The 18488-nt window shown below is 44.2% G+C and overlaps 4 protein-coding genes across 4 annotated transcripts; all 4 read left to right on the forward strand.

Moving 5' to 3' along the window:
- Positions 1-218: 218 nt before the first annotated feature.
- H6S33_011363 (uncharacterized protein) lies at positions 219-1242 on the forward strand (the record flags this gene model as incomplete). Its single annotated transcript, XM_044842717.1, has 3 exons — positions 219-323; positions 382-841; positions 917-1242. 3 exons carry the CDS (start codon positions 219-221, stop codon positions 1240-1242), a joined length of 891 nt encoding a protein of 296 aa, XP_044696131.1.
- Positions 1243-4218: 2976 nt separating this feature from the next.
- Positions 4219-4467, forward strand: H6S33_011364 (uncharacterized protein; the record flags this gene model as incomplete). The annotated part of the gene is made up of 1 exon (XM_044842718.1): positions 4219-4467. One exon carries the CDS (start codon positions 4219-4221, stop codon positions 4465-4467), a length of 249 nt encoding a protein of 82 aa, XP_044696132.1.
- Positions 4468-4512: 45 nt separating this feature from the next.
- Positions 4513-5169, forward strand: H6S33_011365 (uncharacterized protein; the record flags this gene model as incomplete). The annotated part of the gene is made up of 1 exon (XM_044842719.1): positions 4513-5169. One exon carries the CDS (start codon positions 4513-4515, stop codon positions 5167-5169), a length of 657 nt encoding a protein of 218 aa, XP_044696133.1.
- Positions 5170-5256: 87 nt separating this feature from the next.
- On the forward strand, positions 5257-6243 carry H6S33_011366 (uncharacterized protein; the record flags this gene model as incomplete). Its single annotated transcript, XM_044842720.1, has 4 exons — positions 5257-5487; positions 5530-5715; positions 5857-5964; positions 6025-6243. 4 exons carry the CDS (start codon positions 5257-5259, stop codon positions 6241-6243), a joined length of 744 nt encoding a protein of 247 aa, XP_044696134.1.
- Between the last annotated feature and the right edge of the window lie 12245 nt (positions 6244-18488).

Raw genomic sequence — 18488 nt, forward strand, 5'->3', positions numbered from 1 at the left:
TCTACTCTACGAATATTATTCTGGTTCCACGGTACGTCAGAGGGTTCAGTTGGGTTGTTAGACCAAACAGAGCTGCCCCATAGTCCATAGTCTTGAATACCCTCTACTACGTCTTCGTCTCGGTTGTATTCCTTGGCACTATAGTCCATCGTCCATAGACCCACGTTATACGTAGGTTACGTCCTCAATTGCCAACCAATACAACACCATAGTCTACAATGTCGGAACATGTTCATATCGATTATCATCAACTCAACGATAACCTCCAAAGATTTTTTCAAGCGCATCCACAGGTCGATAACGTTGTCGGAACTGAAGCCTATGTATGTGCTTCTTCAACAGCGTCAACATAGTCTTACTCAATATGCAACGGATTTACAGGAGGTAGAAACGGAGGCTGAGAGGGCAAGAAGGATGTTTGAACGAGATCTTGCTGCTGCCCGAGCTCAACGAACTGCTGTTGAGGTTGTGGCCCCTGACGAAGAATCCATTGGAAACAATGCTCCACCTATACCACCAGCTACAGGCACCATCTATGGATCGGAGATACTTCCAAATCCTGGAGTGTTCAGGGGGGATCGTGATCGAGACAGGCTACACTTGTTCAAGCAACAAATGAAAATCAAGCTAATGGGAAATACCGATCGCTATCCTACACTACAGTCTAAATTATCCTATGCGTTCAGCAGATTGGAAGGCGTTGCTGCCAATCAGTTCTTACAGTATGTCGGAGAAGAAGGTATTGCCTTACCTTCTATGCTACGGTTTTATCAAATTTTGGACACAGCCTTTGGGGACCCCGATCGAATGCGTACAGCCAGAAGGAACCTCCGGAATATCCGTCAATGAACTTGAACCTTCGCTGACTATTTCGCTGAATTTCAACGGTATGCTGCTGAGTCGGGTATGGATGAAGCCTCTCGGATTGAGGCTTTGATGGAAGGTATTAACATGGAACTCGATGAATTAATGATACACCATGAAACTCCTGCGACGGTAGATGCCTGTGCGACAGTTTTGCAACGGTTGGATAATAGTCGTCGAGCGCCAGAAGCTAAACGAGGAAATAAAAAACATTGGAATGCTACTACTACTCCGGCCCCTCGTCCCCCACCAGCGAATCCTGTTCCTGCTCCTCGTGTTGCTGCCCCAGTCGCCAATGCACATGCTACTGAAAATCATCCCTCGTTCCACCCAGGAGGTGATGTACCAATGGATCTATCTGGAGGACGTCGTCTGTAACGGGGGTCCTTTCTAAGAGAAATAGAATCGGATAGAATAGAGACGGCCGTGCAAGATAGACAATCAGGTTGCAGATTATTTAAAGATACTATCGCTAGAACTCAATAATCTTTAAGGGCTCTGCTACCGATAAGAACTTGGTTTTTCTTTCTGATGAAGACTGGAGAGAACAGGACTGAAGGGCGAGAATGAACCTGAGTACTTATACTCCGAAGGCCTCTATTCTCTGCTCCTAACTCCTTACTAAGTTCCGGCGGGGCCTTTCCTTGGTGCCGGAAACAATACCACCGCTACCCCGCTTTTCTCTAAACGTTAGTAGGTGTTTCCGATACCCAAGGCAACCACCCTTAGTCAAAGCCTTTGCAACACCTGCAGCCTTGGTTGCCACACAACTGGGGCCTGTATGAATGAGCTGCCGCTCAGATGTAAGCTTAATCATTACTGTAGAGCTTTTGCTTATTGTAGACTTCCCTAGCATAGTCCCTGCCTCTTCAGCGGACATACAATGCTCAAAGGATACAGAAGATCACCGGGCAATCAGAGCTTCACTCTGGCCAGTCTTCTAGTCACTGGCGAGGCATAGACTCGTCAGTCATTGCTCCCATGAATAGATCCTCTTCCTAGCGCCCGGAATGTAGTTACTCTAACAGCTGGTAGCTAACCACACTGCCGGTACTTGCATATCAACGTGCAACTGGCTTCTAACAATAACTCTCAGCATGTAACCGGGCCCTGTGTGTACTCATACACCAGACAGTTGAAATGGCTCCATTACATCGTCGCCCCACCCCTGCCGAAAGAAACGCTCGCTTAGTTGAGGGCCGATGTTTCTATTGTGGAGGTGTTGGACATATGGTTAGGGACTGCCCCCAAACGAGGGCAACTGGAAATCAACCAAGGAGGCCTGTGATGTGAGGAGCGGCATTGACGGTGGAAGAAAATGCCGGAAGCGATAACGAGTCGGCAAAAGATTTGTCCCTACACTAAGTGGCTTCGCCCAGGGACCATTTAAGGATTTTTCTAGGATGTGTATTTCTAGTTTTTCGGTATCAGAGGAGGAAATGGATGGAAATCAACTTGTAGTAACTTGTTCGATTTCACAGAATAAAAATTCTTTCGTACCTACCTACGCCCTTATTGATACCGGAGCATCAGGATATGGTTTCATTGATGAATCTTTTGCACGCCACAACAATTTTACAATGACTCCCCTTAAAATACCTCGACATGTCGACGTTATAGATAGAAGGCCTATTAAGTCAGGAAAAATTACCCATATTCTCGATGTCTCGCTAGACATTCATGGTCATCGGGAGACAGCACCATGTTTTGTGACAAAGTTAGGACACTACCCTATTGTGATGGGGATACCTTGGATGTGACGACATGATGTTACGATTCGACCAAAAGAAAATCTACTTGTTTTTGACTCTCGGAACTGTTGTCGACACTGTTCGCTTAGTCGCACTACAGTTATCGTTCATGGCATCTCGATTCCCTTACCAGAACACCATACAGTCATCGTTTCAGCAACTGAAAAATCTACCATCGACATGGAAGAATTAGTACCGAAGGAGTTTCATCATCGTCTTCATATGTTCAAAGAATATGACGCTTCAATCCTTCCACCACATCGACCATCCCATGATATTGAAATAGTGTTAGAAGAAGGCAAACGACCACCATATGGACCTATATATGGATTGTCTCAAATCGAGTTGAAAGCACTATGGGAATATCTTGATGAAAATTTACCCAAAGGATTTATTCGGGCTAGTGAATCATCAGCGGGAGCAGCTATATTGTTCGTAAAGAAAAGCGATGGAACCCTTTGATTTTGTGTTGATTATCGAGGCCTAAATGCGATAACAATCAAAAATCGATATCTATTACCATTGTTAAAGGAAACCCTGTCTAAGTTGTCAAAAGAACAATATTATACTAAGTTGGATTTACGTTGGGGATATAATCAGATCAGGATAGTGGAGGGAGATGAATGGAAAACGGTATTCCGGACTCGATATGGACATTTTCAATATACAGTAATGCTATTTGGATTAGCTAATGCCTGTAACGGCAGCCATGTGGTTTAGTTAGGCGAGGTGTTAGGGTACGAAGAGGAAGCGTTGTATAGTGTGGTTGGGATTTGTACAGCGGGTTTCTTTTACGTTCTGAATGTTTCTGTTATGCGAAGGTATGAGTCAGCATTGGGATTGGGTATGGATATATAAGGGGGGTGTTGTCTTGTGATTCTTTTGTTTTCTTTCCTTTCCTTTTCTCTTTATGCAACCTCTGTACTTTACGGTCACAAATACTATTTGGTTCGTGCTACGTCATAGGGTTTACCCGGTATACTAGACCAGGTACAACCATCCATAGTCCATAGTCCACAGTCCCCGTTCTTGCCTTAGGTGTACCCTTCGGCCTCATAGTCCATAGTCCACGAACCTCCTACGTCCACATCTTCACCTCGGTTGTATTCCTTGGCTTCATAGTTCCTACGCCCACAGTCCCCGTTACAATGCCCCTGCTACATTTCACCATTGGATCAATAATATCTTACGTCCCTATCTCGACCAATTCGTAACGGCATACTTGGATGATATCCTTATCTATTCCGAGACGCTATCGGAACATAAAAAACACATTCAAAAGGTTCTAAGGGTACTTGATGAGAATCATGTTCACCTTAAACCTGAAAAATGTGAATTTATAGTTCAGGAAACCAAATATATTGGTTTAATCCTTACTCCGAATGGGAATAGAATGGATCCAAAGAAAGTTATCGATGTTTTAGAATGGTCTACACCAACGAACCTTCATGATATTTAAGTATTCCTAGGATTTACAAATTTCTATCGACGGTTTTTTCTAGGATATTCGAAAATTGTTGCTCCGCTCACAGCTTTGACAAAGAAAAATGTTAAATTTGAATGGACAGATGAAAGGGAGGAAGCATTTCAAACTTTGAAAAAGATGTTTACAACGGCACCGATACTAGCTCATTTTGATCCAGACCGGAGGATTGTGGTAGAAACCGATGCATCCGACTACGTTTCAGCAGGAATTCTATCTCAACGTGATAATGAAGGAATCCTACATCCAATCACTTTCTTCTCCAAGAAACATTCTCCTGCAGAATGCAACTATGAAATCTATGACAAAGAACCTTTAGCAATCATACGATGCTTTGAAGAATGGCGACATCACCTGGAGGGAGCTTAATTCCCAATTGAAGTTTCTAGCGACCATCGGAATTTTGAATATTTTATGACAACAAAATTGTTAAATCGTCGACAAGCCCGTTGGTCCGAATTCCTTTCACGTTTCGATTTCGTTATACAATTTCGGCCACGAAAACAAGGAACGAAACCAGATGCATTGACTAGGAGGTCAGGTGACCTACCTAAAGAGGGGGATGAACGGTTGACGCATCAGAGTCAAGTGATTTTGAAGCGAAAAAATTTGGATACTAAGCTAAGTTTGTTCGCGGGTTCTTTGTCAAATGAATCCGCTGAAGGAGCGTCTACTGTAGAGGAGTTATTTTCAAAAGCTTACCAAGTTGATAGTTTTCCAAACAAGATCCTCACTATGCTTCGGAATGGCGTTCGCCACTCGAATAAAGTTTCACTTGCCGAATGCACGGAACATAATAACGGTCGGCTACTTTATCGAGGCACGCTATATGTACCAGATGACAATCACCTTCAGTTAAGGCTTTTAAAAGAAGACCATGATAAACCATCCGCAGGACATCCGGGTAGAGCAAAGACATTGGAACTTCTAAACCGAGAATATTATTGGCCACAAATGCGAAAATATGTCGACCATTATGTTAGGAATTGCAATGTGTGTATCCGTAGCAAGACACCACGCAATGCACCTTATGGAGTACTCCGTCCTATGCCAATACCTGAGGGACCGTGAATGGATATATCGATGGATTTTGTAACCGACCTCCCTGAAAGCGACGGATATAATGCAATCTTAGTTGTGGTGGATAGATTAACCAAAATGCGACATCTAATACCAACGACTAAAGAGGCAGATTCAAGGGAAGTAGCGAGGCTATACATCGATAATGTTTGGAAGCTACATGGACTACCTAATACTATTGTATCTGATCGAGGAATACAGTTCGTTGCGGAGTTTTGGAAGTCGCTTTGTAATCGGTTGGAAATATCACTGAAATTCTCCACCACCTTTCATCCTCAGACAGATGGGCAGACGGAAAGAATCAATGCTGTAATGGAACAATACCTTTGAAGCTATGTATCTTATCAACAGTACGATTGGGCTCGATTGATATCAATGGCCGAGTTTGCGACAAACAACCATGCTTCGGAAACAACAAAAGTTTCTCCTTTTTATGCCAATAAGGGAAGAAATCGAAGGATGACTTTTGGTCCTTTGGAACATGATCGAACGACGGCGGAGGATCAAGCTAATCTTATTGCAAGAGAAATGAACGATGTAATGGATTTTCTAAGAGAAGAGATGTTTCGGGCGCAAAAGATACAAGAACAGTCAGCCAATAGGAATCGCACTCCAGCTCCTCGTTACCATTTAGGAGATAAAGCTTTCCTATTGACCCGTCATATTCTAACAAAGTAGCCTTCTAAGAAATTCGACTGGAAACGTAATGGACCTTATAGCGTTAAGCGAATTATCAATCCCTATTCTTACAAGTTGGAACTTCCCCAGTCCATGAAAATTCAACCAGTATTTCATGTTTCATTAATGTCACCCGAAGCAAATGATCCTTTACCAGGACAGCAATAGTTACCACCACCTCCGGTCGAAATAGAAGGGGAGGAAGAATGGGAAGTCGAAGATGTTTTGGATTCGAGGAAACGAAGAGGAAGGTTCGAGTATCTGGTACGATACGTAGGGTATGATGAAGCCTCCTGGCAACCACTATCTGACCTTGAGCATTCACATGATATCGTCAAACGATTCCATGAGCGTTATCCCGGGAAACCTAAGCCTACCAGAAGGTAGGCCTTAGCGGAGGGCGTGGTCTGTAACGGCAGCTATGTATTTCGGTTAGGTGATAAACTGGAATGAGGAAGAGGAGGTATTGCGTAGTGGGATTAGGATTTGTAATTGGGATTTCTGTTATGTTCTTTTAGTTTCTGTTACACGGAGGTATTAGTCATTATTGGATTATGGTTGGATATATAAGGGGGGCATTGTCTCGTGCTTTTACCTGTTTTCTCTTTCTCTTCTTTCTTTATGCAATCTCTGTATTCTACTCCACGAATATTATTCTTGTTCTACGCTACGTCATAGGGTTCAGTTTGGTTGTCAGATCAAACGGAGCCACCCATAGTCCATAGTCACGAACATCCTCTACTACGCTCTTGCCTCGGTTGTATTCCTTGTCATCATAGTTCCTTGCCCATAGACACACATTATAGCTGCTAGTGGGCCTCTTGCTGGGCTTCTTGCTGGGTCTTGATCGTCACTTATGTATGGTTCAGAGAGTTCGGAACCAAAGTTGGGAAATGATTCAGAATGAGTTAGGGTTGCTCCCTAGTTACTCGGGAAAGTCCTTTTAGTGTCCAATGGAGCTAGGTTAGTATTTGGTGGAGTCCGGAGTTCAGTCCGGATTGGTGAAGGTAGGGGGTTTTGCTTTCAGCTCTTTTTGATAGGGGTGAACCCGGAAAGCACTGACGACTGCCTCGGGAGTGTTTCTTGTATTTTCTCTGGAATAGGCTTGACAGTTTTGCCAGACGATTTGCGACCAGATGAACTTAGGTGTTTCTTATGTTTTCAGGATGATTTGTATTTCTTGGTTTCTCGTTGGGTCTTTTCTTATTGTCCTCGTCTATGTGACGCAAGTACTTCTTATTGGAAAGTTTATTTGTGTTATTGGAGCTACCGGAAGTGCTCTGAGTGGTGTTTGGAGTTTGATAATTGTAATGTATCACTGTGGTGAGTATGATTCTGATATTAATTGGATTAGGAGGGAGAATTACCATCTTATTTATAAAGATTGCAAAGGTTGAATCGCTTGAAAATGGAGGAACTTGAAGGATAAGATTGCAACAGCTAATGTTGAAAGCAATTGAGAACTTGAAGTGATAGGTGGAAGAGAACTTGAAACTGATTAGGAACTTCTCACGAACTTGAAGGAAGGGCGGGGTGTTTTTATACCGAGTACGATCAGCTTTTTTCTTGAGCTCATCATGATTCCGAAAGCACCTATGAATGCTCTAGAAGCACTCGAGGATGCTCGTACTCAATGTTTGCTTCAATATATGATGTTGATAATCTAAATACTCCAGGCACACTCGGGGATGCTCGGGCAGTACCAATGGTGACATCAATAATATTCTGGTGTTGGGGTTGGTATTTGTATTCTTCTTGGTATTGGTGCTCTGTCCTCTAGGAAGTTGATTCAGAGAGAATGTATTCTTTGATCTCATAGTCGATATTAGTGTTGAATTTGGCGCTGAGAACACTGTCTCGATCTCAAGAGACTCCGCGAGTGCTCAGGGAGAGAGTGCAAATACTCGAGGCGATATAATCTAGCATAACTGGCCACCTGATTGGGATGGTGGGTTGTAACGGCAGCTATGTGGTTTGGTTATGCGAAGTGTTGCGGTACGAAGAGGAAGGGTTATGCAGTGTGGTTGGGTTTAGTGAAGTGGGTTTCTTTTATGTTCTTTCTGTTTCTGTTATGTGAGGGTATGAGTCAGCATTGGGATAGGGTATGGATATATAAGGGGGGGCGTTGTCTTGTGATTTCTTGTTTCTCTTTCTTTTCCTTTTCTCTTTATGCAACCTCTGTACTTTACAGTTACGAATACTATTTGGTTCGCGCTACGTCATAGGGTTTACCCGGTATACTAGACCAGGTACAACCATCCATAGTCCATAGTCCACAGTCCCCGTTCTTGCCTTAGGTGTACCCTTCGGCCCCATAGTCCATAGTCTACGAACCTCCTACGTCTACGTCTACGTCTTCGCCTCGGTTGTATTCCTTGGCTTCATAGTTCCTACGCCCACAGTCCCCGTTACACTTAGGTTGCATCCTCTACAGCCAACCAATACAACACCGCATCGCTTAGCTCCGGTCGCGATCATGTCCGACACCACTCAAGATACGTTGTTGCAGCGTCTTTCAGAATTTCTGACCACCTATGGTCCCCTCCCAGCCGATATAGACTTCGGCGAAGAACTTACCGAAGCTCATGGTCTCATTGCTGAGTGTTTGGAGGCTCTCACCAAGCCTCTCGACACCCCCATGCCACCAGAACTCGTCATCGATACGGTCCAGGAAGAGGTTATTATCAACCTCACCACAGAACTAGAAGCAGCCAACGAAAAGGCTGCCGATTTTTGGCAAACCTTGTGCGATAACCAGGAAGATTCTACCGAGATCATCCGAGGTCGCGACGAGGTTATTGTTGCTCTGAAGATTGAGCTGGAGGAATCGAAGGCTGAAGAAGAAGAGCTTCGGTTCCGTCTGGCACTACATCAAGAAAGTCTCGCCATCGCTGACGAGAACCTCGCTGATGTTGAAGATGAAGTTCTTCACATCACCTCTGTTGCAAAGGCCTGGGAGGCCCAAGCCAATGCCACCATTGCTGACCTTCGTTCTCGTATCTCCGTTTCCACCGCTACAGTTAAATCTCGCCATGTCTCCAAGTCTCGTTACCTGGTTCCTCGCGCCAAAGATCCCTATTCCATTAGCAATTGGCGAGAAAGGCCACTTGAAAATGGGTCCCCAAAGCCGGCGTTAAAAGGTCAGCCCCTTTGGTAAAAAATGGCAAACCAAAGGGGCCAGCCCCGCCACCTGTTTCTGTTCTCCCTGCTGCTGCTATGTCTGAGGATAAGATGTCCGAAGACTCTTTCGTTGTCACCTGCTCTATCTCTCAGAATCCCGACTCCTTCGTTCCCACCTATGCTCTTATCGATACGGGAGCATCAGGTTATGCGTTCATCGATCAAAGTTTTGTGAAAAAGCATGGACTCTCCTTGGAACCCCTGAAAACATCACGCCTACTCGAGGTAATTGATGGTAGGCCAGTCAAATCAGGAAAGATTACCCATGTTGCTCGCCTCTTGTTAGATATCCATGGCCATCAGGAAACTACTTTGTTTTTCGTTACCCATCTAAGTCACTATCCGATTGTGATGGGAATGCCTTGGATGCGGCAACATGATGTTACCATTCGACCAAAGGAAAATCTACTCGTTTTTAACTCTCGGAACTGCCGTCAACACTGTTCACTCAGTGGAACGGCGGTTACTGTCCATGGCATATCGATCCCCTTACCAGAATTTCATACAGTTGTCAGCTCAGTAGCTGATAAGTCCACCGTCGAGGTCAAGCAACTAGTACCAAAAGAGTTCCACCATCGTCTCCATATGTTCCAAGAATATGATGCTTCAATCCTTCCACCACATCGGCCGTCATATGATATTGAGATCGTATTGGAGGAAGGTAAACGACCACCGTACGGACCGGTATATGGATTATCCCAGGTTGAATTAAAAGCACTACGAGAATACCTTGATGAAAATCTACCTAAGGGATTTATTCGGGCCAGTGAGTCGCCAGCGGGAGCACCCATACTTTTCGTAAAGAAAAGTGATGGGACTCTCCGGCTCTGTGTGGATTATCGAGGTCTTAATGCAATCACAGTCAAAAATCGATATCCGTTACCATTGTTAAAGGAAACCCTGGCCAAGTTATCAAGAGCACAATACTACACCAAGTTGGATCTACGTTGGGGATATAATCAAATCAGGGTGGCCAAGGGAGATGAATGGAAGACGGCGTTTAGGACTCGTTATGGACATTTCGAGTACACAGTAATGCCATTTGGATTAGCCAACGCTCCGGCCACATTCCAACATTGGATCAATGATATCCTACGACCTTATCTTGACCAATTCGTAACGGCATATCTGGATGATATCCTGATATATTCGGAAACCCTGTCGGAACACAAGGAACACATCCAGAAAGTTTTGAAGGTACTTGATGAGAATCATGTTCACCTTAAGCCTGAGAAATGTGAATTCATGGTCCAGGAAACGAAGTATCTCGGCCTTATTCTCACCCCTGATGGGAATAGGATGGACCCAAAGAAAGTTGTTGATGTTTTAGAATGGTCTATACCAAGGAATGTTCACGATGTTCAGGTATTTTTGGGTTTTGCGAATTTCTATCGACGGTTCATCTTGGGATATTCGAAAATTGTTGCTCCCCTTACAGCGTTAACAAAGAAGAATGTTAAATTCGAATGGACGGATGAAAGGGAGGGAGCATTTCAGACATTGAAGAAGATGTTCACCACAGCACCCATCCTAGCACATTTCGATCCGGATCGAAAAATCGTAATAGAAACCGATGCATCCGACTACGTTTCTGCTGGAATCCTGTCCCAACGCGATGATGAGGGGGTTTTACATCCGGTTGCTTTCTTTTCGAAAAAACATTCCCCTGCGGAATGTAACTATGAGATTTATGACAAGGAACTCCTGGCAATTGTACGATGTTTTGAAGAATGGCGACATCATTTGGAAGGGGCACAATTCCCAATCGAAGTCCTCAGCGATCATAGGAACCTCGAATATTTCATGTCAACAAAGCTATTAAATCGTCGACAAGCCCGTTGGTCGGAGTTTCTTTCACGTTTCGATTTTGTTATTCAATTTAGACCAGGGAAACAAGGGGCAAAGCCGGATGCATTGACTAGGAGGTCGGGTGACCTACCTAAGGAGGGGGATGAACGGTTGACCCATCAGAGTCAAGTGGTGTTGAAGCGAAAAAATTTAGATGCAAAGCTAAGTTTGTTCGCGGGTTCTTTTTCAAATGAATCCGCTGAAGGAATGTCCACTGTAGAAGAGTTGTTTTCAAACGCTTACCAAGTTGACAGTTTCCCGAACAAAGTCCTTGCAATGCTTCGGAATGGCGTCCGTTACTCGAATAAGATTTCGCTTGCCGAATGTACGGAAGACAATAACGGTCGGCTACTTTATCGTGGCGCACTCTATGTACCAGATGACAACGATCTTCGGCTAAGACTCCTAAAGGAACATCATGACAACCCATCGGCAGGCCATCCAGGCAGAGCGAAGACTTTGGAACTCCTGAATCGAGAGTACTACTGGCCACGGATGCGAAAATATGTCGACCAGTACGTTAGGAATTGCAATGTGTGTGTCCGTAGTAAGGCATCACGCAATGCACCTTATGGAGTACTCCGCCCTATGCCGATACCTGATGGACCATGGACGGATGTGTCGATGGATTTTGTTACAGATCTTCCCGAAAGCGATGGATATAATGCAATCTTAGTCGTGGTGGATAGGCTAACGAAAATGCGGCATCTAATACCAACGACTAAGGAGGCGAATTCCAAGGAAGTAGCTAGGCTGTATATCGATAATGTTTGGAAGCTACATGGGCTACCGGAAACTATGGTATCCGATCGAGGAACACAATTCGTTGCGGAGTTTTGGAGGTCCCTTTGTGATCGCCTAGAAATATCGCCAAAGTTCTCTACCGCGTTTCACCCCCAAACGGATGGGCAGACGGAAAGGATCAATGCTGTGATGGAACAATACCTTCGAAGTTATGTTTCTTATCAACAGGACGACTGGGTTCGATGGTTGCCAATGGCCGAGTTTGCAACAAATAACCATGCTTCAGAAACGACGAGAATCTCTCCATTTTACGCTAATTCAGGGAGGAACCCAAGAATGACTTTTGGTCCTTTGGAACATGGTAGGACGACAGCGGAGGATCAGGCCAATAGTATTGCAAGGGAGATGAAGGATATATTGGATTTTCTAAAGGATGAACTATTTCGAGCGCAAAGGATTCAAGAAGAGTCGGCCAATATGAATCGGATTCCGGCCCCTCACTACCGTGTAGGAGATAAAGTTTTCCTGTCGACACGCCATGTCCTTACGAAACGACCCTCGAAGAAACTCGATTGGAAGCGTATTGGGTCATATGTCATTAAACGAATTGTCAATCCCTATGCCTATGAATTAGAACTTCCCCGTTCAATGAAGGTTCATCCTGTGTTTCATGTTTCGTTACTGTCGCCGGAAGCTATTGATCCCCTACCGGGTCAGCAACAATTGCCGCCACCCCCAGTCGAAATTGAAAGTCAAGAGGAATGGGAGGTTGAAGACATTTTGGATTCCAGAAGCCGTCGGGGAAGGTTTGAATACTTGGTAAAGTATATTGGTTATGATGAAGCTTCGTGGCAGCAATTGTTGGATGTCGAACACTCGCCCGATATCGTCAAACGATTCCATGAACGATATCCACGGAAACCTAAGCCTACCAGGAGGTAGGCCCTAGAGGGGGGAGTGGTCTGTAACGGCAGCTATGTGGTTTGGTTATGCGAAGTGTTGCGGTACGAAGAGGAAGGGTTATGCAGTGTGGTTGGGTTTAGTGAAGTGGGTTTCTTTTATGTTCTTTCTGTTTCTGTTATGTGAGGGTATGAGTCAGCATTGGGATAGGGTATGGATATATAAGGGGGGGCGTTGTCTTGTGATTTCTTGTTTCTCTTTCTTTTCCTTTTCTCTTTATGCAACCTCTGTACTTTACAGTTACGAATACTATTTGGTTCGCGCTACGTCATAGGGTTTACCCGGTATACTAGACCAGGTACAACCATCCATAGTCCATAGTCCACAGTCCCCGTTCTTGCCTTAGGTGTACCCTTCGGCCCCATAGTCCATAGTCTACGAACCTCCTACGTCTACGTCTACGTCTTCGCCTCGGTTGTATTCCTTGGCTTCATAGTTCCTACGCCCACAGTCCCCGTTACATGGGTGTTTCTTCATGTTGGTGTTTGTGTTTGTATTGGGTTGATGTAAGACATCAGACTCGTATTGAAAGTCAGCTTTGCCGACGAGGTACAGATGAGAGCCTCGTTGGCTGCCAAATCAAATCATTCGAACACTGTGCAGCAGCACCTACAGGAAAGAGCCTCCTTGGCCTTGCCAGAAAACAAATGTTCAGAGCACTCGAGAGTACTTTGGTAGCATCGTGAAACTTCAATGAAATTGTTTTGCCCTTTTTGCAGCAAGTGGTACAGCTCCTCCGCGAACTTTGATAAACATCTTCGAACTACACATCCATTTGAAGCAGATGAATGGCTGGAAAACCAGTTTTTACTCCTAGAACGCGATCAAGAGATACCCGATGACACTCACGACAGCCCAGAAGGCATTCACGATTCCTATTCAAATGCCTATGACGACTCGAATAGTTCGGAGAGCAACAGTATCAATTATCATTACTAACATACCGATAATAATTCAGATCTGGAATCCGAATCATATTTTATGATGGAAGAGGCAGATGGAGATGCAAATAGGCATGAGGCAGCGACAACAATTTACAAGAGTGGTGGGCAGCGTCTATACCGCTCGGAGGACTACGACGAATGCTCACAAAACCTTCTCCGATACCCATAGCACCCATTCAAGTAAGCATACGAGTTTAGAATGGCATGTTATTTCATACTGTCGAAGGCCTAACAAGAAAATATCGACAATTTCTTTCTATATGCTCCGTCAAACAGTGGCGAAAGCTACTACAGTACTGGGTGAGGTTTTATAAAGAGATTGGAGGAAATGAATTCCATATTGGGAAAGGCGAGCTGTCATCATTCAGAGTTGGATATTTGGAGAGTGAATACCCCTTACTATTACTGAAATCCAATGGTAATTGTGCGATATCTTTTAGGCCAACGGGCCTTTCGGGAGTCATTGGTGTACCCGTCAGTGGTAGACAATAATGAATCGGGCGACAGATCGTACCGGGAAATACATACAGGAGATTGGTGGTGGGAGACACAGGACCGGTAAGCCTCACAAGTGCTCTATGAGCAGTCGCTAATGCTTTCTGGACAGAATACATTACAGGAGAGGTCGACTGTGGTGCCAATTATATACGCGTTAGATGTCATACATTTGACAAATCTTAGTGAGGACAAGAAAGCCTGCCTAATCTACCTTACCATCGGTAACATCAAGTCAACGGTCCGGAGCAAGACCACCGGCCATTCATTAATTCTCCTAGAGCTACTGCCAGTCCCACCTAAGCTCATGAATAACTCACTCGCTAATTCCACTTTATGACATCGAGTCAAATGGCTAGGTGGAATTCCACAGTCTTGGGAGCACTCGCCGGAGCCCTACTCGCAATCACTAGGATTACCGGTAGAGGGGAAAGCTATTCAGGGAGAACTTGGAAAACCTGAGATCGGTGGAATACCTTGTTGCGAGATCAATGAAGACACTTTTTAATGCTTTCTGGGGTATCCCGAGGGCTAATTCATATGATCTCAATAAACTGGATATTCTGTACAATGTCTATCTATTGATGTTGAAGCAAATGATGGAGTGGGTTTAGACTTTCTGGAAGAAGCACAATTGGTTGGAGGAATTTGACAAGGCTTGGGCCTCGATTGCGCCTTACCCTGGACTGGCAGTACTGAATGAGGCATATCGTGCCAGAACCCAATTGCAAGGGAAGGAGATGGGAAATCTGGCGCAGGTCATTTTGGAACACTCATGGCTGCTTTGAGAAACCCAGCGGTGGCTCTCAGGGGTGACTTTGTAAAGGCATTAAAATGTGTACGAGGCTTAATCGACTTCTACTTAATGGTGTAGTATGGGAGGCATACGACGAGAAGACTGAATTATATGGAGAGCTATCTCGAGGATTTCCATAAGTACAAGGATATCCTTTTAGAATTCCAGGCATACAGGAGGACGGTTAAGGATGCGAGAAATCGAACAAAATCCTTAAATGCACCAGGCTCCTGGAGTGTTGAGCGAGGTTTAGAGGACATTCGCGGGATACAAGAAAGGTCTCACTTCAACTTCATCAAATTGCACATGTTATCGCACTATCGGGAACATGTTGAGCGCTTTGGGAGCATTCTCTAGTACTCCACCGATATCAGTGAACTCGCCTATATACATCAGATAAAAGAGGCATACAGAGCATCCAACAAGGTCGATACTGCAAAGCAGATACTGAATTATAGGGGGCGTTAGAGATTCGAATGCTGAATTTGAAAGATATTGTTGGAGGTTCTGAGAGCACTGACGACATCCTTTGGAGCCATCCAGATAACCTGAAGGGGTTACTTGAGATTTTTAAAATCGAAGACCGGAAAAAAACTCCAAATGAATGATCCATAGTGGAAGTAGGGTTGCCTCCAATGCATATTTGCAACCCCTCCGCGAAATCGGAAAGACTTTTCAATATTGTGGATGGACTGCAAATAAGCCATACCACATTATATCGTCTGATAAAGGAGTATGCAGAGGTTGCGGGATGCTCTCAAAGCTTTGCCGGAATCTCTGAGAGTATTTTAGAGCGCCGGATGGAAATGTTCACATGTTTGCAGGTTCCGATAGCAATCTTCCAAAGACCTGAGGTGTGCGAGATTCACAATCTTAGGTGTACGGGAAATGCAACTTTTGGGAAAGGATAAATAAGAAAGGATTGGGTATGGATGTCGGTAGCATCTTCAGAGGAGTGGAGAGTATTTCGGGGACGCTTACCAGGACGTGTGAAGGCTTTATTCAAGCTGTGGGACAGTGGGTGGTGAACAAATAGACTATGTATAATGGAGCTACTCGAGGCAAAGGATCGTGGTATCACTGATAGCTCACATAATCTCCTGAAGGTTTGTGGTAAGAGGCAGAAAAGGATATGGGTCGTTAATATTCGGAGTATATTGGAAATTGCCTATTTGTTTGAGGTGGAGACTGGTAAATGGTTGGTAAATACTAGGATAGACTTGCGTACATGGAATGAATTTAGTTGAATGCTTGCAAAGCCGTGAGGGCATTCGTGAGTGCTCTGAAAATGTTAGACTCAATTGGACTCTCTAATTCAAAATTTGTGTCGTTCTGCTATGCATACGAATTGGAAGAAGGAGGCAAAGTTTTGGCCGATCAGTATCTCAGTCTGGCTATCCAGCAAGCTCGCTACAGGAGGGCAATGCCAGTCCTTGTTTGCTACTTGTGAATAGACATTGAGCTTTTCAGATAAGCCGTACCATGGCCTCGACCTCAAGGCTAATTATCCCTTTCACGAATAGACAGAAACATATACCTCCATCAAAGGTTGGCTAGTCGTTATCAGTATACAGGACAGTATTCATATCAGTATTTCACGACTGACCATACAACGTGATTGAGGATATCCACGTTAGATATCATTTGAGGGACTGGTGCCTTCCTATGCTTTGACGACGGTATATCAATACAAAGGAGGCAGGGTAAGGGTTGCCTCATCTTGAGTGGGTATGATGAATATCTCAGGGCTGTGAGCATTAGTGAGTGCTCTGGGAGTACTCACAGGATTACTCAGGTGAGCATTGACGTGGGCATTCACTGTAGCATTCACGGGAGCATTCGCGGGAGCATTCGCGGGAGCATTCACGGGAGGATTTGTGGGAGCATTCACTGTAGCATTCGCAGGAGCATTCGCGGGAGCATTCTTGGTTCCATGAGAATGTTCACTGTGCTATTAGAGTATTCGTCGTGTTGTGAGAGCAATCAAGAAAACTGTGAAAGTATTAGGAAGTGCTCGCGTGGTACTATTGACGTAATAAAAAGACGCAAAAGTTCCATAGTTGCTAGGGGCAGGCTCACTCTATCCTAGCATCTCCGAAGCAGTAGGTAATATCATGGCAGCATAAGCAAGTAGAGCATTGACGGGTACCCTCCAGACGTGAGCCATATCTCCTGACTGTGCCAGAAGGTTAGGCACTCCTAGGGCAGAGCCAGGTGCGAACTGTGTATACTGGCGGTGACAGACGTGATAGGCGCTTGGGGCACAGAACACCCACCAGGATGAAGGGGCTGCACTCTAGGTAATACTCGACCTTTCTGATAGAATTCCTATTTTTCCGGCTTTAGATGAACATTATTATCCTTCAGAATCTGTATTATTTTACTAACGTGATATTGGTGTTCTTCGAGAGTGTCTGAATAAATAAGGATATCGTCTACTAGTAGGTAGGCTGCGGTAAATTGATTCAGATAGGGACGAAGAAGATCATTGATCCAATGCGGGAATACGGAAGGAGCATTGGTAAGTCTGAAAGGCATTACTCTGTATTCACAGTGTCCGTAGCGAATCCCGAAAGCAGTTTTCCATTTGTCAACTTACTTGATTCGGGTTTGATTTCAGCCCCAGCGTATATCGAGCTTTGTATAGTACTTAGCTTTAGACAATCGAGACAGTGTTTCAGGAATCAATTGCAAGAGGTGACGGCTCTTTACTGTTATCTCGTTCAATTTTTGACAGTCAACGCAAAGGCAAAAGGAATTATCTGCTCTCTTAACAGACAAAAGAGGTTTACCGGCAGGGGATTCCGAAAATCAAATAAATCCTTTAACAGCTTCTCTGCAATGTCATTGCGTAGGGCCTGGAATTCTAATCAAAACATCTTGCATATCGAATAAAAGGGAGGTTCTTTGCCATCTTGAAGTACTATATTAATATCTTCAAATCAGTATGGAGGGAGAAGAAAGGCCGTGGATTCTTGGAATAAAGTCATGAACTTTTTTCAAAACTCTCCGGCACATACATAACTGGGTCCGTAATCTTCTTTTAGTAAGTGCATCATCGATCGCGCGTAGAGATGCAAAGGATAACTTGGATCCCTTATATTTAGTAGCTCTAACGAATGGAACAGCTCTGATTGCAGCAATATTTATCAGAAGTTTTTCCGGTGGTGTAATTGAAATCCCCTGAACGGTGATGGGGAAGCCACTCGGTGAACAATATTTGTAGCAAGTAAGAGAATTGAAAACAATTTGATTTTTTTTGGGCCGCAAAGTAACATCATGTCGTCGCATACAGGGTATTCCCATAACAATTGAATAGTATCCTAATTCCGTAACGAAACAGGTTGCATCCTCTCTGTGTCCATAAATATCTAAAAAAAGGTTAACGATATGTGTAACTTTTCCTGATTTAATCGGTCGTCCATCTATAACGTCTACTTGGCACGAAATTTTCAACAGGGTCATAAAGAATTTATTGTGGTATGTGAAAGATTCATCTATAAAAGAGTATCCCGAGGCTTCGGTATCAATAAGAGCATAGGTGAGTATGAAAAGAATTTTATTCTGTGAAACTGAACAAGTTACTATAAGTTGAGTACCATCCAATTCCTCCTCTGATACCGAAAATATAGTGATACGCATCCTAGAAAAATCATCAAAGGGTC

The sequence above is a fragment of the Morchella sextelata genome (assembly GCF_020137385.1).
Source record: "Morchella sextelata strain SCLS chromosome Unknown scls_6, whole genome shotgun sequence".
NCBI classification, from domain to species: Eukaryota; Fungi; Ascomycota; class Pezizomycetes; order Pezizales; family Morchellaceae; genus Morchella; species Morchella sextelata.